Here is a 27,063-nt window from a genome sequence, read left to right as displayed (position 1 = left end):
CTTTTTGCACTGGGTCGCCCTTCAATAATTTGTTGAAAGATATAATTTGTACATGTTACATAGATGACTATTTGGCTAGAGTCTATAATTATTTCAATGGCAAAATAACTCATTTGCAAATAATACATACAAAAACAATTCCACATGCAAAACTGGAGAAATTTTGGAAAATTTTAGTATAGATTTTAGGGCCAAAATTAAATCTCTTATGAAACTTGTGCACAAATGCCTTCAAATGAATGTTGATCCTCTCTTCAGTTAACCTCAGTTTATAATATTTGTTTTATTTATAGTGTCTATGACAAGAACACTCATCTGTGTCCATTTGACTCTGGCCTGATAGAGAAAAATATTGAGCTGTTCTTCAGTGGTTATCTCAAACCAATTTATGATGAAAATCCGAGTCATGAAGGTATATACCAAAATACTGCCCATGTATAAACTACATGTAGCCTGCATTGCAGGTGTATTTGGAGGGGTGCATGAGTGCTAGAAACTCAGTTAATCGTAGCCATGTTGGATTTGCCAAATCTTAGGGAGCTCACACCTTAGCTAATACCCATCCCCTAGCTGAAACTTTCTACTCTCCCCAATCGTTCTCTACTTTTAAATCTAAGGTGGTGGCTATAACGTTCGCTCGCCCCCCAAAAATATACCTGCATTGTTATGTACAAACATTTATCTGTAAATTGCCTTTAACCTTTAATTGTTTGGTGGAGATTCAATGCCTGGAATATGCAGGGGGTTCTACTATTGGCAGCCAGTCCCTGGATTAAGTACTGTTTCCATTGATGGCAAATTGCCACAACCCAACCATGAGTCCCCATGCACCCTACCTGCCAACACTGACAAGAAAACAATAGCGAGGCAAAATAAAGGGAGGGGACAGGTGACTCAAGTTGCTGCACAAGCATGCTCTATCATAAAGAACTTACTCCATGGTAGAATATTGTGCACCTGACTACATCTGGTGCAAACTCGGCTTGCCATTAAGGAGACTAAGGTTCTTACTGTTAGCTTGGCACTTTTTAACTGCACTTATGTTATAACAGAATTTCACCTTACAGTTGTGCATGAAGCTTTTACCTAATGCATGTGTTGTATTTCTTTTAGGTGGAGTCCCAACCAAAAACATAGGGCCAATAAATGAATGGTGGGTGGCAGGATTTGATGGAGGAGAGAATGCTCTTATTGGTTTCACCACAGGTAAATCTAATATAGCTGCATCTGGGTGGCGGAGGCGGGGCGGGGGGGGGGGGGGTTGTTGTTGAGATAATGGACTATATGGAAAGGCCCTGCCCAAAAGGGGTACCATTTCCTATGGAAGGCACATGAAAGGGTTACCTTTCCTGTCAAAAATAAGGGTAAAGGTTTGGGCCTGAGGGTGGAACCTCCCAAAATAAAACTTCCTTTAGTACCCCCTCCCCCACTCCCCCACTCCCCACCCCCTCGATTTGATTCAATGGTCTGGGTAACACTGACCTGGGTACTCAAGATGTAACTGCGTAACACTGACAAGCGTGCTCAATATATTTCATAAACCTTATGTCAGAAACAGCTGGTAGACAAATCTGATATGCATGTTTCATTACAATCACAGCATTTGCAGAGTACATACTGATGCAGGCATCAGAAGAATATATGCCGTTTATGAATATCATGAGAGAGAAAATTGCCATGAGTAAGGTACTGTCCAGTATTTAGAATCTTTTTAATATATTTGTAAGTTTTCAATTTTACTTACCAAATGCTGACTAAATAAAGTGTGAAATCATATGGTTAATCATGCAAGCTTTTTTCTGTTTTAGATCGTTATTGAATTTATCCAGAATACCCCAGAGGCAAGATATGAGGATTTGCTGAATAAAGTTGAGGTAAAAATTTTTAAAACTTTTAACATGTGAACAGTGTGATTACTGTTGATTAGGCTGACGTTCTACAATCAACATGTGTAAACCCACTAGCATATTGCATCCTCGCATGCCACATGCACAAATATACAAATATGAATGAGATACTATTCCACTGTTAGTATCCTCTCCAGTATTTTGAGAGGTTAAAAATTCTAGAAGAAAAACTCAGAATTAGTGGATTACCTGAGCCTGTAGCTCGGTGGTAGAGCATCTGATTACTAGTTTGTTCATAGGTTCAGCTCCTGCTGGAAGAACTCACAGATTTTTTTTCTGAGTATGCCTGTGTCATGGACTGAAAATAATTACAGGTATCATTAACAATTATTCCACGAGCGTGCGTTGGATATGAGATGATAGATAGCCAACGAGGCGCGTAGCGCTGAGTTGGCTATAATCATCTCATATCCAACAAGCGCGAGTGGAATAATTGTTTTATTGAAGCCAATCAAGTAATATTGGTAGGCCTTGCTGATTTCGTTTTCAAGAGCAACCAGAAAACAATTTATGGTCGCTTCTTCTCGGGCATGGTATAATGGCTCATATACCATGGCCGCTCAGCCAATCAAAACCCTGGAATTGCATTATACAATGATCCAGTTTTTAATAATTAATTTTATCCTCTGGACAGACTTAACATAACATCACATTTCTTTTATATATATACCATTCATTTGCATTCCAATCCTAGCAGTGTGCAGGATGTTTGTCCCATGAACCTAGTTTAATGGCCTTAGCTCCCACGAGTCTCTTGTAGCTCAGTGGCAAAGCTGGTAGTAATCGTAAGGTCTTAGGTTCGACTCCTGTCGGGAGAACTCTGAGTTTCTTTTTCCAAGTATGCCTGTTTCACTGACTGAAAAAATACATTTATCAAGTGGATTCCCATTTATACACCAGAGAGAAGTAATGCCAAATGGAGTCTTTCATAAAGAGATATTACAAACAATTCCATTGACCATGTTTCAAGCATTCAGTTTGAAATTCCCATGGAGGTTTTTTCTAGTAATGCTTGTATTGTATTTGTCACCAGACATCTGTACCTCCAGCAAACTGCTCCACGTTTACAGAAGATACCCTGTTACGACATGCACAGTTTCTTGTTGAACAGGTAAAGGTCTCGCAGTCACCTCAGACAGAAACACATTATCTCAAGTCAGCTTTTTCAAAAACATAATTAAGAGAGATTTAAGAGATTTTGCAAAGCCATTCTTTCACACTATTGGACTCACTGATACCTAAAATTATTGTTATTGACATCCAAAAATATTCAGATAGCTTACTGTGAACCCAAAACTGACATGACATTTGGATCTCTGATTTGTTAGAAAATAAACTATAAAACACAAAGTCAGTCTGTACAAACAAGTTCATTCTTAGGCAGCCAAACTGTTCCCATCAGAAATCACCTCAAGCGTATAAAATATCCATGAAGCATTCAGTCTTTTACCCTAAAGATGACTTGGTTAGAAAATGTTTGGTTTCTTTTTGTTTTGCCTGGTTTAGCCTTGTAAAATAGTATTTTAAATCTTAAGTGAATATTATGGACATCACACTGTAAATCAATATACTGTCTTTATAAAATGATAATGTTGTTAACTCACTGTACCCGCAGGTGGAAAGTTATGATCAGGCAGCTGATGATGATGAGCTTCCACTTCTTGTCTTGCCATGCATGAGAGATCTCATCAAACTTGCTGGAGTTACACTTGGGAAAAGGTTTTACATCTTTTTTATTAACAGCTGTTATTTGCATAACACTTACTGTTATTTTGTTATTTATTCTTTTCTGAAAATGTTACCCTGTATCAGCTTTTAAGAGCTGTAACTGGAAACACCTGCTACAGCTGAATTATGTTCGGAATCACTTTCACGCCTCAGGTGATCTTGACTGTGTTTTGTTCAAGTGACTCAGTGCAACATCACATTTGTAATATGGGTATATAGATCAATAATATTGAAAGCAACATATGTATCAAGGCTAATATCAGATTCCAAATCTCAAGGAGAAGTCTACCTCTTAGCCATTTAAATGTATGAAAATTGAGTGACAAAAAACAAACAGTACTGAGTGACATACATTGCTCTTCAATGAACAATGTTTCATTCATTTGTTTTGGTGATCTCTCCAGGCGAGCTGCAAGAGGCGTTAAAGTCAGGCTTGAAAAGAAGAAGACTGCTCCTTCGAAAGTAAGTTTTTTTCTGTCAGCACAAGCGCATAAGGGACATTTCTACTTCACTTACAGTTTAATTGTTAACTGCAAGTAAACTCAGGTTTTGCGCCATATATAGAGTTCCCTATGTTTACCTTCTTGTGTCTGTCTCAGGAACTATGAACTCAAGAAAGTATTCATTAGTTCATATCTGTTTGGTCTGTATGTATAACCACAAGGATTCAGATTCCCCTTGATGTCTAAACACATGAGCCCAAAATCTGTATACTGCATCTGTATAGCTGTAAGCTCTTCTAGTGTTTCCACAGAATATGATGAAAGCTCCCTCTTGACTGTATCAATTAGTTTCTCCTTGCACGTTATTGCATGACAGGTTACAGGATAAAGGTTAAAGCGAGAAAACTGTATAAAATTATAATAATTTAATTACATGTTACTAACTGGGAACTGATCTTAGGAGTCTCTCATCTGCAGCTCATATATATGTGTGATATTTCATATATTCATTTTCGCATGTTTGTCTTCCACTCGCCTAACTTTTGAGAACTCACAAAATGACTGGCTCTAAGTTGGTCACATCGGAGTCTCGGTTGGCAAAGTGTTGCACCAGTGTATAGGGCACTGAAGTGTGACATCACAAATATTTGAATTTTTGAAATTATGAGATTTATTAACTAAAGATGTTTGCAAAGAGCGTGATGAAAAATGCCACAGTACTTGCCAAAAATCAGCATCTTATTACAATTTGGGAGTGAGATATTGGGATATTTGACTCCATACAAATCCTTCTAATTTTGTCTCTGTTGTAAACGTTTAGAACAGAGACAAAATTACAAGGCTTTGCATGGGGTCGTTGGAGCATAACAATACTAATATCTCACTCCCAAATTGCAACAAGATTCTGAATTTTTGCAAGTAGGCATTTTTCATCATGCTCTTTCAAAATATCTCAACAAATCCCATAATTTCAGAAATTTACTTTTTGTGATGTCATCACTTTTAGTACTGTTTTGTAGGGCCATGTAACAAATCCTGTTCGAGCTCTTTTTTTTTCCAATTTTTTATTGCTTAGCTTAAGTTGCACACTGATAAGACTTCAACATTCTTTTGTGCATTGAATGTTTTATATGTCTGTTGCCATTTTCTCTTCAGGCTACCACCACACCCCTTGTGCGCCAAATATTTGACATTTTCTTCAAAGATCAAATTGATGGTAAAGAGACCAGTGCACCCCGAAGAAAGCGATGTGGAGTGTGTGAGAAGTGTCAGCAGGCAGACTGTGGGAAGTGTAAATCTTGCAAGGATATGGTCAAGTTTGGCGGGACTGGGAAAAAGAAACAGTGTTGTGAAGAAAGGAGGTTTGTGTGCAGTGAAAAATAACTCACCCCAGTCTAACACCTGCCCTGATTGATTAGATATGAGTGAAAACCCTTAACCCTTTAACCCCTGATATCAAAGAAAAGATTCTCTTATCAAGCTTCCTCTGAAACAGTATACTCAAAATCTCATGATACACTGTATCACCACAGCTATATAAGATATCAATTTCTAATTCGCTTAACAGGGTTTTTTCTGAAGACTATGCCAATTTTATTAATAATAGTTGTACGAAAAGACGCATGTTGCAGATGTTTTTTGTAATTTATTTACACTCTGATGGTGAAACTGGCCCGGCAAGGCCCCTGTTATACTGGAACTTTGTGTTTAAAGCTAATATTCCTCATTTTATTCCATTTCCAGGTGCCCTTACATGGCTGTTCAAGAAGCAGAAGAAGATGAAGACATCCCTGAAGAGAGTGCAGAAATTGAAAATGTGGTAAACAATTCACGTTGTATCAGCCGTTTGTTACTGAGCTGTTTTAGAATTCCAATTAACCCTGAGTCTTTTTCTTTATAAAACGGTGAAAACAGCATGGATCAATACCTGCAGTTAGGAGATATAGCAAATAGTCATGTAAAGACCAAAAACTTGTGAGATGTTGTCTGGAACTTGACCTTTTATATTCAAAACTCCTTTTTTGTCATTAATTTATTCCATCTTCTTTTTAGGCACCCAACAAGGAGAAACTGAAGAAGAACTCACCAACACACAAAACAGCGAAATCCCAGAAGGTGATTAAGGTAAGTTGGTGTTGACTCATTCAATCCTCTCCTTGTCCTTAACAATAACCTTTTTACAGCAGTTCCTTCAAACATCAATTGTTTGAAATTATGCAGTATTCTTCCATGTATGTCTTTGGGATTATTTTTATGTTGTATGCAGATACTCTGTTTTTCCAAGTGTTTCAGGTTGAAAAAATGAGAGGCTATTTGAATTGTGCATTTCATACATTTTACATAAATTAATTTTGTATTTATATTTTTTGTATGTATTTATATTCATTTGCATACAATTATCTTAATTTGCATTTATTTGCTTAAAAAATCACAGAACACTGGAGAAATGAGTGAATTCGAAATGAGAAGGTGCTACAAAAACAAAAACTAAACAAACAAACAAAAAGAGGATGGAGTAAACAACTGAACATGTTTTTCCAAAAACAACTCAAGTCAGTGAATTACAGAAGTATGGTATCCAAAAATGATTCTTTGATTTCAATTGTAGACCAAGGTTGAATGGATAGGAGATCCCATTAAAGTCAGTGGGAAGAAGAAGTATTACTCATCTGTTCTTATTAATAAGGAAGAGGTATGTTCCCACATATTATGAGACTTGACTTTTATAAAATATTTCCTTCTCTTAGTTAGTTCTAACTGCGATACTTGAACCATTACTTAGCATTAAATTTGTGTCTCACTGTACCCTGTGGTGTGGTGAGAACCAGAGGGTGACCTTTATGTGAACTCCCCCTGACCAATCAGTCAAGCTAAAACCTACCAGGGACCAAAGCCCCATTTAATGGCTTAGCTCTCTGGATCATGATAATATGACGCACCCAGATTGCCATACCAGATGTTGAGGTATTGGGGCGGCTACTAGTGAACCATCCTAGAGAAACCAAAAAGGTGCTCAGAGCAGCCCTGTGATAGACTAGCATTTTATCCTTGGATGACCTGTAATCGTCCCAGTTGCTTCCGTCAAGCAACAGAAACTAGACATTAAAGCATCAGCAACTTTTATTAACTGCTCATAAGAAGGTATTACAGTCAATCCACGTCATGCGTGACCAGTATTTCCGAAAAACTGACATGTAAATTTCAAAACTCCATTCAAATTTCAAAAATTCCAGTCACGTGTGACGTACATTGACTGTAACTAATAAATTTGTGGCACTTAACATTGCAGATACATGTTGGAGATTTTGTAAAGGTGTGTCCTGATGATCCTCACATTCCGCTGTACATTGCATGTGTGCGCTACATGTGGGAGAAAGCAAATGGTGACAAGATGTTTCACTGCCGATGGTTCAGGTAAGAATCATCATCTTTCATTATCAGTGAAGTTAAGGCAATCAGTGTACTGCTGTAACATTAATTGTAAACAGAGCTCAAAGAAAAAAATTGAAGCTTTCTCAGAATTGCAATACCATACAAAGGCATTTACCATTCAACTGCATTTAAGTTTGTGTGCTATTTTTTTTTAGAGCTTGATGGTTACCGTCAGCCACAATATCTTTCCATTTCTTTATTGTAAATTTTTGTTTTACGTATGATGATTAATTAGTATTAGAAATTTAAATTTTACCTAGTATGCCATTTGATGTTTTTTAATTGGTGTTAGTTATTTTAATCATTTAGTGTGAAATACCTGTAAACTAGCTGGTGAGCCTAGATTGCTGGTCTCACAAAAGCTAAGCGTATTTTCACAATAAACTGCTATCATCATCATCATCATTTCAATCAGTGGTTATTTTGCACTTTGTCTAACAATTTTACAAAACATCATCTCTGTATTATGTTCATTTCTTTTTTATAGACGTGGATCAGAGACTATTTTGGGTGAAACAAGTGACGTCACAGAGTTGTTCCTGGTAGATGAATGTGATAACAACCCTCTTGGCTCCATTGTACAGAAATGCACTGTAAGTTAACAAGTGCAGATCTTTACAACCTCTGTGAAAGCTGAATAAAACCAAACCAAAAAATCTGGATTAAACAAAAAACCCTTTTCTACATGTACTGGCAGTACATCAGTTTATTGCAGAATTTTGAAAAGTCATTCCCCCAATGTTTTATGTGGAGAGTGAAACAATGCTTGTAATTAATGTGTCACGGCTTCAACAGGTGACATATAAGAAGCCAGATGCTGATTGGTTCATGAAGGGAGGGCTTGACGATCCAGAGACTGATACCATGATGGAAGAGGACGATGGAAACACGTTTTTCTATCAAAAATGGTGAGGAAAGAAACAGTGAAACCTTTGTGTTTTGGCTTTCAGGTTTGTCATTCAAAGTTTAGCTCTTGTCACTCAGATCAGTTGTGCAACGTCTCTTTCTTATGGCAATGAGTCATGTGGTCGTCACTCTGTTGTTCAATAACTGTTTTAAAAGCACCCATTTAGTTGAATCTTTCTCACCTGAGGAAGCACAGTGTTGGAGTGGTTAGTATATTGGATTCTCAGTTGTTGGTCTTTCAGCTGCAAGATCAGAGGGTTGCTGGTTTGAGTTTAGGTTGGTCTCTGCTTTATCATGGTGTTTTCGTAGACAAGACTCTTCACCCAGGGCTGAGTTGCTCGAAGCATCGTTAACGCTAACCATTGGTTAAGAGGTATTAAAACCTATAGGTTGTCATGGTGTTTAACCCGGGTTAGCGCTAACCATGTTTCAAGCAACTGGGCCCAGGTGTATAAATGGGTACCAGTGACATACTGCTGGGTGCAACCCTGCCGGTAGTGGACTAGGGGGGAGTAGTATTACTCCCATTTGCCTCAGGCTACGGAAATCGGTTTAGGCTCCAGCTGCGTGGGTCACTTGGACCTGTATTGTGACTTTAGTATACCTTTTGCTCCTGAAGTTTAACCATGAAAGACTATTAGGAATTAAAAGTTGCAATGCATATGGTCACATGGTAAATTTTTTGTCTTCAGGTATGATTCAGTTCGTGGCAGATTTACAGATCCACCATCAGAGTACACAACTACTGTGGATGAAGCAGAAAATCACAAATACTGTGAGAGCTGCCTACGTGAAGCAGTACAGCAAGAGGTGCGTAGAAGAAGCAGGAATAGCCTGCGAATGCAGACGTATTTCCGGCTGTCGCTTCTCTCCGCCGAAAAATAACGTCTTCAGACCCAAGCGGCAAAACAATTTCTGTGACGTAGAAATTCTAAGCCAATCACCATTTAGCTCATAAAATCACAGAACCACCACATGAGATTCATGAACAGTGTACACGTTAACTCGTGGAAAAACAACGGCGGGCAGTATGGGAGATGCGTTTTTTCGGCAGAGAGAACCGACAACTGGAAATACGTCTGCGTTTGCAGGCTAAAGCAGGAAGGGTTTTCCACATGAACCATCAACTTTAGTTTATATTAATTTTGACATTGAACAGGAGGAAAGTGTTGAATGTTTTGAGCATGTTAGGAAATGTATCCTCAGCAATATCTTAATTCACATGTTAAGATATCATTTCTTTATAGAAATTATGACGTATTATTCAGTGAATGACACAGGCATACTTGGAAAAAGGAAATTTGAGTGCTACTATCAGGAGTTGAACCTAGACCTTCTGATTACTAGTTTGTTCAGGTACAAGTTTTCTGAGTAGGAGAGTGGAACTCCATTAAACCACATCTACCAATGGGTTGGACAATCTGGCTATATTAACGGCTTGATTGAATTAATAGGTTTGTACGTGGGAAAATAAGAGCATTTGTCCAGGCCAAAATGAAGTTGTTGTAATTAGATTACAGTGGGCAAATCAGTGGTGTTATCATAAGGTGCGGATTCACTGCATTACACTCCAGAACTTACATAAAATATTTATCGTATTCACTTATCAGCTGGATACGCCATCTGTGGGCGAACCGCTGGAAACAGATTCCAAATCCTCATCAAAAACATATTGCAAGTAAGTTTACTGCTCTTGTTATTATATAACGTTTAGGAATACCTTTCTTGTGCCCATTGTGTAATTTTGGACCCACCCTTAAATTTCGTGGAGGCATGGAAATTGTTTCTTTTATTGTTTTTTACATTGCTTGATCATCTTAACTATTTTGACAGGTCATGCACAAAGAATGGTGTTCAATATAAGCTGGGAGATTGTGTTTTTCTTGAACCAGATGCTTTTTCGTTCAAGTAAGTTACGTAACCAATTGCTGATTGGCTAGCTGGCTGGCTGGTTGGTTGCCTAACTGAACAAGTGATTGAGTGAATAACTGACTGAATCCGTGACTGACCGACTGGCTGGCTGATGGGCTGACTGACTGACCAACCGACCAACTGAACTGTCTGTCTGGCTGACTGACTGACTGACTGACTGATGGACCAAACGAACTGACTGAACTGACTGGCTGGTGATGGGTAGACTTGCTGGTTGACGGGCTGACTGACTGACCAACTGGTCTGGCTGGCTGGCTGACTGTCTGGCTGACTGACTGACTGACTGACTGACTGACTGGCTGGTGAAACTCTTGTAAAGCTGAAATCCCATAACGTTTGGTAAATAGGTGAGCTTTCAATCCTTTATATATTCTATTTTGCAGCGTGAAGCCAAAACAGACAAAGAGGGGCTTCAAGAAAGATGACACGGTAAGATTGTGTGTGAACATTGAACACTTCTCTGCACAGTTAAAATGACACCTTGGTTAGAGCATCCATAGCTTAAGTGTCCAGTTGAGTAAAAGTGATTCAATTTAAATAATGGAACTGGCACAAACGTTCTCTTTACAGCAACTACTACCTTAGCTACATTGTTTTGTGTTACACCATTCAAAAAGTAGCGGAATCACTTTCAGGATAACTGTAGCCTTCCTTAAAATTGTTCGTTTCTCTGTCCGGTCTAGCGTTCCTACTTTCGCTCACCTTGGAAAAAATGTCACAGCTTGACTTCTAGTCAATTCTATTTAGCAGTATGATTTTATTTCTCGCAGGTAAATGAGGAGAAGTATCCGGAATATTACAGAAAGCCCCTTGAGTATGTGAAGGGTAGTAACTATGATGTACCGGAGCCATTCAAGATCGGTAAAGTATCAGCAAGAACCCTTGCTTTTGAGCCATGTTCACTTAAAGTTTATTTGTAATTGACTCAAGGAGCATGATAGGAAGGTCTCTCATTACAACAAACTACAATTTTTCGCGGGCTAAATCTACTACAGTCGACTCCGATAACTCGAACCCTCGCTAACTCGAACCTCGCGCTAACTCGAACCAATTTTCCTTTCCTTTCAGGTCATTTTCCATATAATTTTACCCTCGGTAACCTTTTTCAATTTCCCCTGAAGGTTCGAGTTATCGGGAGTCGACTGTAATACGATTTCTACGTTTTTAAACTGATACCCGAACAGTATACAGGAGAACACTCTATGAATGTCAAGCATTGGAACTGCGAATGAAAGAGTTATGAATGACCCTAGCTGTTACCTAAACAACGCCGATCTTAAGCCGGCAGTTGCGAAAAGAAAGTCTGAAAATTTTAAGGTTTGAATGGGATTCAAACCCATGACTTCTGCGATGCCGGTGCAGTGCTCTACCAACTGAACTATCAAGCCAACTGGGAGCTGGTCATATTTTGAGTTCGTTTTGAATGAATAAATGATAATGAGTGTATGAAAGATCATATTATCGAAATGCAGATGAAAGATCTGAAAATTAAGCGTCTACAAAAAGACTGAAAACCGAAAAAAAAATTCAGGCTTGAGCGGTATTCGATGCGTACTCAAAATGCCATAACCAAGTAGTATCTTTGTCTTTTCAGGTCGAATTGTTAACATCTTCACAAAGTCAAGTTCGGGAAAGTTGACCGAGGAAAAGGAGATCTTGTTGACTGTCAACAAATTCTACAGGTATGAAAAGAAATTGAATCTACAACAGAGCTTTTCCGTAGTTTTAGTAAAAACCTAAATTGTCAGTTTCTAAGTTTGCGATTTAGAGATCAAAGTAATGAAGTGAAGGAAAAAAAATGGTTCTACTCTTATAGGCTGCGATTATAGAAACGTTCGAAGATTAGCCTTTCAAATGCGAAGCTTTGTCCCAGGAATATTCCGTATTGTTTTCTTCTGCAATGCCTTTAAAACGAGTCTTGAAAACTCGTTTCAGTTTTCAAACGGTCGAGAAGACAAAGCTTGCTCATTTTTTATCATTTTGCGGGACAAAGCTTAGTGTTTGAACTACTGTTTCCGATTTGGTTCTTGAGGGCGAATTATTTTATGGGTTTGAAATCTTTTAACGTGTTTCGTCGAGGAAGTGAGCCTGTGAGGATTGCCGTGATTAGATTTTAGTCACTTCTCGGCCTTTTCTCTTACCGCAAACTTTCACTCCCACTTCACTTGTCTCCCCGAGCATCGTTCACACTGGCTTGAACGGGATTCGAACCCATGACCTCTGCGATACCTGTACTGTACTGAAACTTGTTGGACAAAAACCTTCTTTCCTGGTGAATATAGCACTGTAGCATTCAAAAATGCGTTTTATTCTAACAAAGTGTAACTTCTGCTTTTCAGGCCGGAGAATACTCACAAAGGTTCCAGTTTTGCTTATCAAGCGAATCTGAATTTGTTGTATTGGAGCAGGGAAGGTAAGGTGACCCAAAGCTCTCAATAGATGCCAAAATGAGTAACTCTTGAGGAACAGTTAAAATAATCTGCGTTTCTTTTTCCAAACAAACGTCGTTGATCGAAACTTGATCTCATCCCTTCCAATTCCCTTTTAAATATGAATTCGAAGGCAAAGGGTATCCAACTTATGAAAATCGTAACAGGCTAAATGTATAGAAGCCATTCTTTCTTGTTGCTTAGAAAAACACTTTTCACGTCCTTCATCAATCTATACATACGTTGCCTTTTGCGTCCGTTATTTTTTTTTTTTCCTTTTTTTCCTTTTTTCAAAGTACGTGTTGGTGGGGTCACTTTTGCGCAAAAAACAGGAAAGTTCTTTAGTAATCTCAGATAAACATATCGATTTTCATTTTATTTCATTTTTTCTTTCGTTTTTTTTTTAGGGAAGGGAGGGGGGGGGGTGGAGTTTACATTTTGATTTTTCAGAGAGCATTACACAGTAACTGAACCTTTCTCAGTAACCGCTCTTGTAGGCGATCAGCTCCCCTCAGTTACCACCTTTTTCATGAAATCCCGTTTAATGGTTTTGGGTTTTCTTATCTTCACTGTATTGACGGTGTAACTATTATTTTTTCAGAGGCTACTGTTCCAATTGAGGCCGTGTTAGGTGGGTGTGTCGTGGCATATGGAGAGGATCTTAACTGCTCCATTGAAGAGTACACTGCGAAAGCAATCAACAACTTTTACTTTTTAGAGGTAACAGTTACAGCTTCTGCCTCACTGTTAATCCTTTCACTGGAACCTAATCCTAAACCCTAACCCTAACCCCCCTCCCCCATCCCCCTCCCCCTTAAAAAATCAATTTTTCATTGTGAAGAATACCCTTATTTAGGACTGGCGACAAAACAATCTGACGGAATCGGAGTCGGAATCAGAAGAACAATCTGACTTAGTGTGAATCAATACGACCGGACCCTAACAAACTTGACCGCAAGTGACGGAATCTGAGGCGGAATCGGAAGAAAAAGGAAACGTTCTGATCCTTTCGATTGCGATTTCGTCTTTGCTTTTTGATTCACGCTGAAACGGAAGTTTCCTTAGTCTTCCGATTCCATCGCCAGTGTGAACCAGCCGTTATAACGCATTTTTGGGGGACTGTAATGGTTATTGCTAGTTAGATTAGAGAGATTAGAATATATGGAATATCACTTCACTAAAGAACCAAATTTGCAGCCTATTACGAGTAAAACAAAAGCAGTTTTCAATTGAATGTCGTAAAACCAAAACCCAAGAAAATACTCTAACCAATCACAACAGACACAAATAGCGCAACGGACCAATCAGAACTCGAAGCAAATGCATGCCGTGAAGGCGCCAAGCGCGGGAAAACGCGTGAGAACAAGTCACGATTCGTTCTGCCTTTGCTTCCCATTGGTTAAGAAAATGCACGAACTTTTTTAGCCCTTTACTAGTATTATTATAGTGCGACCGCTGGCCGCTCCGTTGTCGCTTTTTGCTAATGGCCGCTCTTTGCTAATGGCAATTATAAAGATTAAATTAAAGTGAATTTTAAAAACAGCAAACGCTAATTAGTTTCGGAACTGAATTGTAAACCGCCCTATAGAGAACACCATCCCATTCGTTCTAAATACTGAATACGTTTCAAAATAACACGACTACTTTATATATTATACATTACTTCTCAACATTCTCATTCAGGAATAGACTCAAATGAACGTACCCTAAGACTAATTCCTTACAACAAATTAAACATTCAAGCTCTGAGTTAGCTAATAATAATATTAATAGCGCTGTGAAGAAACTTAACTCACAAGGGTTTTCTCTCGGATAAGTTGACCCACTGGCGTTATTTGTGTTAGTGAGAAACTACAAATAGTAGTAAAATTTGACGGCTAAAAAGAAGTTTCTCCGTTTTTCCTTCAGGCGTACAACAGTGAAGCAAAGGAGTTCGAGGAACCACCGATGGAAGCGCGCAGTGCTGCAATGAAAGGAAAGGTTAGTGCATCTAACGAAAAGAAATTCCGTTTAAATAATTTCTGAGGCGAAGGCCTTCGTTTAAACTGCAGAATAATTTCGAAGGTGAGGGCGCTCAGCCATACTACAGAATACAGGGCCACTTTTAACCACCTTAACAAAGGAACACGTTTTTGTTGTTTGGCCTGTGCGCTCCATACCAGTCGTATCCTGGGAGATCTTTTGTGAGCGTCGTTTTGTTACATGTTAAATCTAATTTTTTAAATGCACTCGCTTGTTTGTCATCGTCGTTTGTTCTTATCTAGGGCAAAGGTAAAGGAAAAGGCAAGGGAAAAGGCAAAGCTTCTTGTGAAACAACAGATCAGAGTACCAAGGAAGATCTCAGCAGTAAAACAAATGAGACAGTCACCAAGCTTAGGTGTCTGGATGTTTTTGCAGGATGTGGTGGTGAGTTCAATGTTACATTTTTGTTTTTCTTTGTTGTTGTATGTTTGATTGTTTATTCATTCATTCATTCATTCATTCATTCATTCATTCATTCATTCATTCATTCATTCATTCATTCATTCATTCATTCATTCATTCATTCATTCATTCATTCATTCATTCATTCATTCATTCATTCATTCATTCATTCATTCATTCATTCATTCATTCATTTATTTATTTACGCGTTTTTGAAGGAGTAAACCTCGAGCTGCTTACTCGTGAGTAAAATTGGTCTGAGGTGACGCCAGTCTTGATGCAATGGTTACATACACTATATGAAGTTCAAGCCAAGGTCTCACGCATGTGTAGGCGTTATTCAGTTCTATTCATCTGTTTGTCTTCTTTATTGTTTTGAAACTTAGGTCTTTCTGAGGGTCTCCACGAGGCTGGCGTGGCTGAGTCCCTATGGGCCATAGAGAAGGAAGAGCCTGCAGCGCATGCTTTCAGTCTCAACAATCCCGGATGTACTGTATTCACTGACGACTGCAATTTGTTGCTGAAGCTCGCAATGGATGTAAGTCACTTGAGAATCACGTGCTGTATGCCTTCAAAGACACTTGATAATCACATGTTGTTGGCATGAATGTAAAGGTAGTCATGTGAAACTCACATGCCGAGCAATGTTTAACGCCATTTTTGAATTCAGATATGAATTTGATTTAAAGTGTTTGACCAAATAAATTGTCTCATCTGAATCAAGCACACGTGAGTATTTCTATAAAAGATATTGCAGACCAACAAAGCAACGTCAGTATATTTGCTGACTTATATTTTGCATCTTTTGTTTCGCACAAACAAATCGTAACATGTTTCAGTTCTCCAAAATAACAAAAAGAAACTTTTTTCTTTGTTCAGTTTAACTGATCGAGCTCCTTGCTGCGTCACAAAACGCTAGTTTGTAAAATGTTTAATAGCTTCTTGGATTCAACATTACCTTAAGTTTAACGACACAGTGTGTCATAGAAATTTAGCATATCAACCAATTTCCTTCACTCTTCCTTCATTGTCTAAAAGACGTAACTTTTTTGGTAACCTCAGGGAGAAAAGACGAACTCCAGAGGTCAAACACTTCCCCAGAAGGGAGAGGTGGAGCTCTTGTGCGGTGGCCCCCCTTGTCAAGGATTCAGTGGAATGAACCGCTTCAGTTCAAGAGACTACTCGCAGTTCAAGGTACGCAGAAATCTTTCAATGACAATGGTCATGAACAAATGCACAATTAAGGATTTCACCCACAGGCTTAAAGATAGAACAGTTTGTCCCGTTAGTGGGTCATTTTAGCTCGCTTTAGGATTGGTTTTAGCATTGATCATCACTCAGTATGAGTGTAGTATAATTACAAAACTGAGTCATTGGATAACGCAGTTCTTGAGTTTTGATTGGTTTAGCGGCCATGGTATATGAGCCATTATACCATGCCCCCAAATATGATAAAAGTAAGCGTCAGGAGAAAAAGAAAATATCACTAAATCAGCAAGATATTAGCGAGTTTTTGTGGTTGCTTTTATGAAACAATTATTCCACTTGCGTTTGTTGGATACGAGATGATTATAGCCAATTCGGTGCGGCGTGCCTTGTTGGCTATCTATCATCTTTTATTAAAAACTGGATCATTGTATTTATAATGCAATTCCAGGAATTTGATTGGCTTAGCGGCCATGGTATATGAGCCATTATACGATGCCCGAGAAATATAGCGACCATGACATTGTTTTCTGGTTGTTCTTGCTAAGCGAAATCAGCAAGATCTAGCAATAATTCTTGATTGTTTGTAATAAAACAATTATACCACTAGCGCTTGTTGGATATGAGGTGATTATGGCCAACTATGGCTATATATCATCTCATATCCAACGCGCGCTTGTGAAATAATTGTTAAGTATCCAACGCGCGCATTTTGTGGCATTGAGCATGTTTGTTTCATCTTGGATATAGTGGTTGTGTTGTAGTTTGTATAATTTTAATCGTGTGTTGCAAATGCGATGTTAAATTGACTGAATATTATGGCTTGTAAAATTTGATTGGAGTGTTTTTCCGTTTTTTCCCTCAGAATTCCCTCGTTGCATCGTACCTTAGCTACTGTGATTACTACAGACCAAGGTTTTTTATTCTCGAGAATGTTCGCAACTTTGTTTCCTTCAAACGAAGCATGGTGCTGAAGTTAACTCTGCGCTGCCTCATCAAGATGGGATATCAGGTGATCTGCACTGCTCTGTTTTCATTTTAAGTCAATTTGTTCGTCAAACTGGATATGTTTTTAATGTGTTTGCATTTCCCGTGCTACCTTATAGTGTACGTTTGGTGTGCTTCAAGCTGGATGTTATGGCGTTCCTCAGACCAGGCGAAGGTAAACTACATCTCAATAATTTAATCTTATTTCAAATCTGTAAATAACTTTCACTCATTCGCGCAAATATTATGTTTGCAATAGGCCATTTCCGAGTTGCTGTGAACCTCATTATGAAAGCGAGGCGAAGTGCAAAGTTTTTATTATGAAAATTAGTTTTCATTCATATGCAAACAAAACTAATTTTCATATGGAAAGCTTTTGCACTTAGCCTCGCCTTCATTATGGGTTTACAGGAACTCGGAAATGGCCTATTCTCCTGGTTTTCAATGAACTACAGCTAAGGAGGCGTAAATATAAGGAAGATATGAACAATTTGCTTGCTAATTATTAGCACAAGGAGTGGAGGCTTTAAAAAGAAGTCCGCCATGTGTTGATGTGTAATTTTGATGTACAAAAATGCCAATGTAAAAAATTAACAAGGAGAGAAGCAGGTGTTTATGATGATTACGCTGTAAAATAAGTTAGGAATTGTGAATTTTTATACCGAGAAAACTAGGAGTTTTTTGGCACTGGTTTCAGGGCTATTATAATGGCAGCTGCGCCTGGTGAAGTGTTACCGCTGTACCCTGAGCCTACACACTGTTTCTCTCCCCGGGCCATTCAGCTCACGGTCATGGTAGATGATAAGAAGGTACGTGTAAAATAACCAGGATTACCGTAAAATTCCCCGTAATGCCTACCTTGATGCAGAATTTTCGTCTTCTAATTATCAATGTGTTATTAAACAGGTTGGTGGTGAAAATAAACCCAACACAATTTGTCTTAATTTGACACGGAATTCACAAGAAGAGTTGTTGTTCAAAACACTGAAAAAAGCAAAGAAAATTGACATTTCCAGTAAACTACTGCAAGGGAAGATGGAAGAAGAAATCAACGATTTCCAGCTTTCATGTTTTGATTTTCATTTCTTCCCCCGCTGTATACATGTTGACGTGAAAGGGAGTCCTTGGCTTTCATGCCTTTTTCAAACGCCTCGTTCATTGGTCAGAATTTTCCCTAAATCGTGAAAATATTGGCCAGTTAAATGTTAGCGGGAAAAATTTTCGTGATATTCGTTGATATCCGTACTACAAGAAATGAGAGAAGAACAAAATTTCCAGCGCAAAAAATACAGGTATGATGATCAAAATTAAATCTTTATCGGCTAAGTTTGGTTTCATTACCGCTAACTATTTGTGCTTTTCCATGCATGCCAGGGAGTAGCAACTTTAAATCCCCTACTGTGGATTATTTTCCCGGGGTTTCAATTTTGAAATCTTGTAGACTGAATAACGTGCAACTAACGATCTGATTACAAAATAAAAACACGAATTAATAGACCTATACTAATGACCTTTCACCTGCTCCGTAGTTTGAATCGAACATCACTCGGCTATCTTCGGCTCCTTTACGAACAATCACCGTTCGTGACTCCATGTCGGACCTGCCGGAGATCAGGAATGGCGCTTCAAATGATCAGATCTCGTACAATGGGGACGCAATCTCGCATTTTCAGAGACAGGTAAGAGTGATATTCCTCCGGCGTTAAATTGGTCATGTGGTCTGTTCAGTTTCAGCATTTTTCTTTTATCAGTGGAGCTTATGGAGTATAAAAAAATAAATAAATAAATAAATAAATAAATAAAATTCCAAATCTTCGATGGGTTTTGATCCCATGACATGCCCTCTGCGTTGTGTCTGTAGTACTCTACCCGTCTACCAACTTAATTGCTTGAAGAAAAGGGGGGGGGGGGGGGGGGGTGGGAAATCCTACTTGCTTTAAAAACGAGAACTATGGTATATTATATGGAAATTTGTCGCATTTCAACTGTGGACATAAAATGACCGTACATCTTTCTGTTATTCTAAATCCAGCATAAAAAAAAAACTTTGCCTCGCTTTGTCTGTAAGTCTTCTTTCTCCCGTTTGTAAAAAGTGTTGTGAAAGTCGCCTTAAAAGGTGGTTAAAACTAGAGCAAGATTCGGAGGTAATCATGGACAAGAAATTGAAACAAACTTCGTTACAATACGCTCGCGCTAAACCCTTGCGCTGTGCTTAGTCAAACCTTTTTCACCTTTTTTCTGCCAGATCCGTGGAAATCAATACCAACCAGTTTTAAGAGACCACATTTGCAAGGAAATGAACCCTTTAGTAGCAGTACGCATGCGTTACATTCCGGTGGCTCCCGGCTCAGACTGGAGAGATCTGCCAAATATTGAAGTGCGGCTTCCTGACGGCACCATCACCAAGAAGCTGTAAGTTGAGGTTTTCGCCTGACCGATTTTTTTCCCCCTGTCTTGTTTGTTAGATAGCGCAGGTCCACATCAGGTCTTAAAGTCTTGCCAATTCCCCAACCTGCTTTACCAAATAAACTATGTATGTATGTATGTTGTTCTCGCGTTTGTTTTGTAAATTTAGCGTGAGGAATTCAGCTCATTGCCTGTCCTTTCCTCGCAATTTTGCTCGAATTCATATAGCCAGACGTGTTCAAGCCATGAAAGAGATCGTGTGAGAAGACAGCTGGCTGAGGAAATCGTAAACTTAATAGCACAATAAAGTAATTGGGACTTGAAACCAACAAATGTAACTTGTACTACGCACGCGGAAAGACCCAACGGTGTTTTTGTACCGCCCATACAATGCTTCCCGCCATAATATGTGGGACGCATCCATTGCATTCCGCCCGGCGAAACGTTTACACGTTACGTTTTCTCAGTCTTGCAACAAAAATGTTTTCTTTGTATTGATTTGCCTTACGACTTGAAAGTTCATTTCATTAGAGATCCTTACGATTTAACTTGTTCGTTCGTTGTTTTGTTAACAGAGCCTACACACATCACGACAAAAAGAACGGCCGCTCATCTAAGGGAGAATTACGCGGCGTATGCTCATGCGCAGAAGGCAAACCATGTGACCCCGCTGACCGACAGTTTAACACCCTTGTACCATGGTGTCTTCCTCATACGGGAAACAGGCATAATCACTGGGCAGGGCTGTACGGCAGGCTCGAGTTGGACGGATACTTCAGTACCACCATCACAAATCCTGAGCCCATGGGAAAACAGGTCAATAGAATTTTTCATATGAAGTACCTCGTACTCTGAGACCTCAGGGTTTTTGGTCAGCGGGTGGGCGCCAGGAGAGACTCTGGGGAACTGGAATTTTATTACCGCAGGATTTCTGCGGTAAAACAATGCAAACTGTTACGGAGCAGCCAATCAAAAAATTTAAATAAAATTTCAGTTCCCCAGAGTCTCTCCTGGCGCCCACCCGCTGTCCAAAACGCCTGAGGACTCTGGGTACGGGATTGTCACACTTGTAGCCTGCGAGGCAAGCGTTTCCGTTGGGGTTTTCACCGTTTTGTACGTTTTTCGTTTTTCCGCGCGTTCTCACAGCAAAAAACGTACAGAACCTTACAAAAACGCTTGCTACAATGTACGTAGGCTATCACACTTGTAAAATTGTATGATGTTGGAGGAAACGTGGGGGTATTTAAAAAGAAACTTTTTGGGCTAAGGTCGTTTTGCTACGTTTTTAAAATAAAACCAGTTACCATTCTACAACAGGCTTAAACGGCAAGTAGGTTAACTGCAAGTTACTCGAGAAAAACGTTGTTTGCTGCTAAACAATTCAAAGTTAAAATTCCATTTTATTAACATTTTTAGTACAACTGGGTATTTGAGTGGTTATGCGGTCAGAAATGGATAACAGCACCAGTTAATCAACTCAATTTACCTGCGCTCTTCAGTTAGTTTTCTGGCAGGTATCTGGGGCCATGTTCACCAAGCCCCCAAGTCAAGACGTGTCTCAAGTATTGATCCTTAACAATAGACTATTGTTAAGCAACAATACTTAGGACCTGCAAAACGAAATCTCCAAACCTCCTTTTCGAGATGTTCATTTATAGTTAGTTGCATTTCGAATAAGCTTTGTATTGTATTCGTATCGTATCGTATCGTAGACTAGAGTATCGTAGCGTAGTGTTTCGTATCTCATCGTGGTGTATCGCATCGTTTCCTTGAATCGCGATTGGATGATTGTATGCGAAAAAGTTAAAAGCGGTCGCACTTTTTTACCTCGTACTGTGACTGCTACTCCATCAGTCGTGATAGAAGACTTACTCAAAGCTATCCTCACTGTAAGGTTTCACTTGTGAACAAGGCATCATTTTCCTTTGTTCCCTCCCTTCCCGCAGGGCCGAGTCCTTCACCCGGAACAACACAGGGTAGTCAGCGTTAGAGAGTGCGCTAGGTCCCAGGGCTTCCCCGACACGTATCGTTTCTATGGCAGCATTCTCGATAAACATCGCCAGGTAAGAAAATGTTTTAGATTATGACATAACTAAAATCTTGCACATTCCTCTTTGATGTGACAGAGACGGTTACCTCTCTACAACGGCCATATTTTCGTGCCTCTTCTCATCTATACTCTCTACAATAGAACCTCCCGCCTCGCTATGCTGAAAAACAGAGAAATTTAATTTTATTTGCCAACACTCAAAATCTTCACGTTTTTTATGTACCGTTTTTTTCTTATCAAAAAATTTTTTGACGAAGTGTTTCAGACCCAACGAAATTAGTAAATTCGCTTCAATTTCCTTTTCTTTTTCACAGTGTCATGGAAATCAATCAGTTCATTTCCGTCATTTTGAGACGTTTTACCACTAAGTCGATCTTGCTTACCTTTATGGATGAACGCCAGTTTTTTTAATGAATTACCCTTTAAATTAGCTTACCTATTTTTAAATATCCTTCAATTATCCGACGCCTTTTACCATCCCACTACAGGTTCCGCCCAATTCCTGCCATTCTGATAAAAAAAGAATTCTCTGAGAAAAAAACTGCTCTGCTTGAACGGAGACTTGAACTGTGAAGCATCAAAATTAGCCTCCAGTAAAATACGGATCTTCTCATATTTGGCATTGAGGTGCCACTCAGTTTATGTACTTATTTTTTTAATTATTATTTTTTAAGTATTTTTTCTGGTCTTATTTTCGCTGGTTAGATTTTTCGCGATTGTCGATATATCAATTACAAAACTAAGTAAAGCACCGTCACCTCATGCCTATTCCTTGAATTAATCAAATCCAAAATCTGCTTGTAAAATCATCCAACTGCAAGCTCGTAAAACTTGTCCAACCAAGAGGTATTCACCTTCAATGGCACAGGCCCAGACCTCAACAGCATACATAACAATGACACAATAAGGCTGAAAGGTCTTTTAGAGAGCACCTGAAGAATTTAAATTCAACATTTATGGTCTGGAAATAGATTTACAAAGCATCAAGTCATCATGAGCGTCCTAATGACTGCTGCTCCCACTCACACCTTAAAACATTTAAGTTCATTCTTTTGTCTCCGGAAGGACTTCCTTGTCTTTCCTTTAACCGCTATCTCCCATGTGTAATACAGTCAACTCTCGCCTTGTGGACACCTCGCTATTACGGACACCCCGATAATACAGACAGCAGCTAAATCCCCAGCAAAAATATGTTACAGACGTTTGACTGAAATAAATTTCCGTTATTACGGACTCTCGCTATTACGGACACTAACTCGCGGTCCCGAGGGTGTCTGCAATAGGGGGCGTTGACCGTACACTGAAAGGTTTGTTGGCGTTAAAAACGGAACTATTTACCACGAAAAATGGCTAAGTTGTTGTGATAATTTCCTGCGCAAGCTCATTTTATTTTTGTCTTCACTCTTTAGATCGGCAATGCAGTTCCACCTCCTTTGGCGGCCGCCATTGGCCGTGAAATCAGGAAATCACTGCTGGCTGGATCCAAATCTCAACAACAAAACGCTTAAGCACGCTGGACGTGCTTGTCTTACAGATTCTTCAAGAATCAATACACTGTTATAAATCCCAATGCTGACGCTTGTATTTTTATATTCTCACTTCGTTGGAGCCACGTCTTTTGCGAGAGTGAAGTGGCGTTACCTTATAAATATTAGAAAGATAGACGGCGACGGCAGGGAGAACGTCACTATTAAAATGAATTCGCGTTGTTTCAAACGTCGTCGCAATTATTCCAACTTGCTTTAAATATCAAATGTAGGTGAAATTTTCTGGGAATGAATTCTTGGAAACCGCACCCAAGTTTAGAAAGAGAAAGAAAAATTCTTCGTCGTGTGTTTACGTCCTCCATAAAACGTGCCATCAGGACATTTCACGCCCTAGTCGTGCAATGATGGCAAAGAAATGTACCAAAAAGTGTAATGCACGTGCAGAGTTGTTGTTTTTGTTACAAAACCTATTGCTTTTTGACCTTCTCGTTGCTGTCGCCGTGGCGTTGCTAAAACTTCCTATTATACGGCACCGAGGATGACTTTCTCCAGTTCGGACAGACAAGAAAAACACTTAGGGGGAAATAAGTATTTATTTGGGCTGAATTCCTTAACAAGGATGGGACGCGCTAACATTAGTATCTCTCGGGATCTGTGGCATTTCGTTTCATGTATCATTAAAACAGACCTGAGAAAGACCTTTGTGTATTTATTTTGCACTAGAGTTCGGACTCTTTATAGTGAACCTCAATTGTCGGGTGCAATAGTTTTCCCGCGCGTTTACGTGTAGCGGCGAAGATACTAAGGCTATGTTTTATTGCGGCATATTCTAGATATTCGGAATTCGGAATACCTAGAATTTTTTTTTTTCGCTGATGATGTAAAATTCCGGATACGAGCCCCCTCCCCCCAAATATTACACGCTAAAATTCTCCCAAATGTAAACCCATGGGCTGTTAGTTACCCTGTTAGCAGAGCCTTTTCGCCATTTGCTTGCAGGGTGTGTTAGAGTTAGCTGTTGATTTTAAACGTTTGGAGTCAAATCCGACCTTGAAACGGAAATTTCCCGCCAATAATAATGACTCCTCCGAAAAAGAAATGCTTAAACTAGAAATACGTGACTCGCAAAACCTCGCGAAGCTGGGGCTGGGTGGAAAAACCTCTTTACTCGTATTGTAGAATCAAACGAGGAGATTAAAAGGTTTCTGAACATAGCAACTATTTTGATGAGCATGGTCTTTTCGTAGTTCCACAGTCTAGTTTGCAGTTGAAAATCTATTTCTGAGGCGACGAAATGTAAAACAGGCGTGCAGCGCTGTCGTGTTCGATGAATTTATTTCCCACGGGAAATGATGTTACCGCGGCCACAAAACGTGTAATTTCTTCAATGCAATCTTTCACAAAAAAGATTTCTGGAAAAAAGGGAGAAGATTCTGGAGAGATAGTTCTGTATTCAGTGAATATTGTTGAAATTTGATCCGACACGCAAACTTTCCCGATGTATGCAAATTTTGCTCCAGACGACGCCAGACAGTCTGATGTCATTCATACTTTGTTTTTTACTGTTGCTAGGCACCAGTGCGGACACCTTCAACGAAATATATATACATACATACATATACGTATACTAGAAATACGTGACTCGCAAAACCTCGCGAAGCGGGGGCTGGGTGGAAAGCCCTCTTTACTCGTATTGTAGCATCAAACGAGGAGATTAAGAGGCGCATAAGAATTTTTTTTTGATGAGCATGGTGTTTTCGTAGTTCCACGGGCTAGTTTGCGGTTGAAAATCTATTTCTGACGCGACGTAATGTACAACGGGCGTGCAGCGCTGTCGTGTTCGATGAATTTATTTCCCACGGAAAATTATTGACCGCGGCCACAAAACGTGTAATTTCTTTAATGCACTCTTTCACAAAAAAGATTTCTAAAAGAAAGGGAAAAGATTCTGGAGAGATAGTTCTGTGTCCAGTGAATATTGATGAACATTGCAGTTGAAATTTGATCATGCACGCATATTTTTTTCCATGTATGCAAATTTTGCTCCAGACAACGCCAGACAGTCTGACGTCATTGTGCGGACACCTTCAAAGATATAAACATATATAGACATATATAAATATATTTTTCGCTCGAATTCGCGCGGCTTAGCTCCGCTCGGGCCGGCTCGGCCCGACAAATTTATTAACCTCGCTTCGCGAGGAATAAATATATTTTTCGCTCAAATTCGTGCGGCTTAGCTCCGCTCGGGCCGGCTCGGCCCGACAAATTTATTAACCTCGCTTCGCGAGGAACAAATTTTAAACCCAGAGATTATATTCGTAATTTTGTTATTTTCAGTGCTAGACTGTTAGCGGCCCTTTTCTTGTCAGTCGGCAAGCGAAAGGCAAAAGCTACTTGTCATTGAAAGGGATTTTAATCACATTAAGCCCATATTTTGGGTTCTTGGGCGGATAATTAGTGATGGCCTTCACAAAAGTGGAATGTTTCCTGCCCAGTCCGCGGCTCCGTATAAGGAGACAAAGGTGTTGGGTGAGACGGTCGGTGGAGTGATCTGTACGGAATAGATCACAAGACGAAATTGAATCCAACTTTCGTATCAACTGGGAAGGTTGCGAGGCGAATCAAAAGGGCTGGTCGGGAAAAAACGTATTTGGCAAAATTGTTGAACAAAAGAAAATTCTTTTAATTCATAAGTTCAATTCCAAGACAATCGCCAAAATTATATTTTCATGTTACAAACAACGCTCATGAACTACTTGAAATTATGAATATACAATATACAGGACGCTGCGTTTTCTGCTCTGTAATTACCTTAAGCAGATAAATAATCAGCTTTTCATTATCAAAATATTCCCTAAATATAAAAGAGCATTTACACGAGAGAAAGTCAACTCATACATGAGGTACGAAGTGACCCATTTACGAACGCGGCAGACGCCGCACCAATACAATTTCGCTCCTAAGTTGTATTGTGCGGAAGGCTCTGCTTTACTTTGAGATTTTCCCTTCCTTAATCGAAATCTGCCTTTAAAAAAATGATTTCGACGCCGTACCACTGCCGATCAGCGTGTTACTTTATACGGCACATGAGAGATGCGGCGTCCTATAAAAAAGAATACAGTGTGCTCAGGTACTTATAAAATACATCAAATCAAAAGAAACCATGACCTATTGAAGGCATACAGTACCTATTGTAAATATTGGCAACTCAATTTAAGCAGGGAATCTGGTTGGCCTTTTATAACATTGGTGAAATTTAAAACAAAAAAAAAAGGGGGAGATTTTTACACACAATCAGGAGGTCCGCCACCATGCGGGAGCACATCAAGTTGATGGCACACTTTTGGTGTCCAACTATTTATTATCTACTATTACGTCCTTTTTGGTTGTTTTCCTAATACCTCCCTTTTCTCTTATTTATAAACTTTGGAAAGATTTTTCGTGCCTTGATCATGAACTGCCATCTTACTGAGCAGGTATTTTTAGATTGCTTTAAAACTCGCCGAGAAAATAGAGGGATTTAGAATCGCGTTTACGGAAACACGAGTTTTGCGTTTATGTTATCTAGTAAAAAACTAGTACATAGATGACAATTGTGCAAAATAATTCTAGCATTTGATGTTAACGCGAAACAACTCAAGTAGGCTGGGAAACTGGAAACAGCGAGCAGTAAATGTAGGATGAACGTAATCATTTCTGTGGTCTCGTGGACGTAATTCTAAA

The 27,063-nt window shown here is 39.2% G+C and overlaps 1 protein-coding gene across 1 annotated transcript in view; it reads left to right on the top strand.

The window, feature by feature from the left end:
• LOC146488393 (DNA (cytosine-5)-methyltransferase 1.S-like) overlaps positions 1–24,035 on the top strand; it is a 30,367-nt gene extending 6,332 nt beyond the window's left edge. The window contains exons 13-46 of the mRNA XM_085117146.1: positions 294–412; positions 1,114–1,206; positions 1,601–1,686; positions 1,809–1,874; positions 2,941–3,018; positions 3,523–3,626; positions 4,040–4,097; positions 5,234–5,439; positions 5,822–5,897; positions 6,131–6,202; positions 6,687–6,770; positions 7,368–7,492; positions 7,998–8,103; positions 8,306–8,418; positions 9,109–9,226; positions 10,027–10,094; positions 10,250–10,324; positions 10,732–10,777; positions 11,119–11,209; positions 11,943–12,030; positions 12,688–12,761; positions 13,379–13,497; positions 14,686–14,757; positions 15,042–15,183; positions 15,588–15,739; positions 16,264–16,395; positions 17,273–17,419; positions 17,514–17,569; positions 18,092–18,203; positions 18,924–19,073; positions 19,640–19,806; positions 20,376–20,616; positions 21,747–21,863; positions 23,260–24,035. Of these exons, the coding sequence (XP_084973272.1) occupies positions 294–412; positions 1,114–1,206; positions 1,601–1,686; positions 1,809–1,874; positions 2,941–3,018; positions 3,523–3,626; positions 4,040–4,097; positions 5,234–5,439; positions 5,822–5,897; positions 6,131–6,202; positions 6,687–6,770; positions 7,368–7,492; positions 7,998–8,103; positions 8,306–8,418; positions 9,109–9,226; positions 10,027–10,094; positions 10,250–10,324; positions 10,732–10,777; positions 11,119–11,209; positions 11,943–12,030; positions 12,688–12,761; positions 13,379–13,497; positions 14,686–14,757; positions 15,042–15,183; positions 15,588–15,739; positions 16,264–16,395; positions 17,273–17,419; positions 17,514–17,569; positions 18,092–18,203; positions 18,924–19,073; positions 19,640–19,806; positions 20,376–20,616; positions 21,747–21,863; positions 23,260–23,358 (3,652 nt within the window). The 3' untranslated portion in view covers positions 23,359–24,035. The remainder of the gene's footprint in view (positions 1–293; positions 413–1,113; positions 1,207–1,600; positions 1,687–1,808; positions 1,875–2,940; positions 3,019–3,522; positions 3,627–4,039; positions 4,098–5,233; positions 5,440–5,821; positions 5,898–6,130; positions 6,203–6,686; positions 6,771–7,367; positions 7,493–7,997; positions 8,104–8,305; positions 8,419–9,108; positions 9,227–10,026; positions 10,095–10,249; positions 10,325–10,731; positions 10,778–11,118; positions 11,210–11,942; positions 12,031–12,687; positions 12,762–13,378; positions 13,498–14,685; positions 14,758–15,041; positions 15,184–15,587; positions 15,740–16,263; positions 16,396–17,272; positions 17,420–17,513; positions 17,570–18,091; positions 18,204–18,923; positions 19,074–19,639; positions 19,807–20,375; positions 20,617–21,746; positions 21,864–23,259) is intronic.
• Positions 24,036–27,063: the final 3,028 nt, after the last annotated feature.

Source organism: Pavona decussata, unplaced genomic scaffold (genome assembly GCF_977016875.1).
Source record: "Pavona decussata unplaced genomic scaffold, jaPavDecu1.1 SCAFFOLD_9, whole genome shotgun sequence".
NCBI lineage: Eukaryota > Metazoa > Cnidaria > Anthozoa > Scleractinia > Agariciidae > Pavona > Pavona decussata.
Note: the sequence above shows the minus strand (reverse complement) of the source record. Positions and strands in the feature narration are given on the sequence as shown.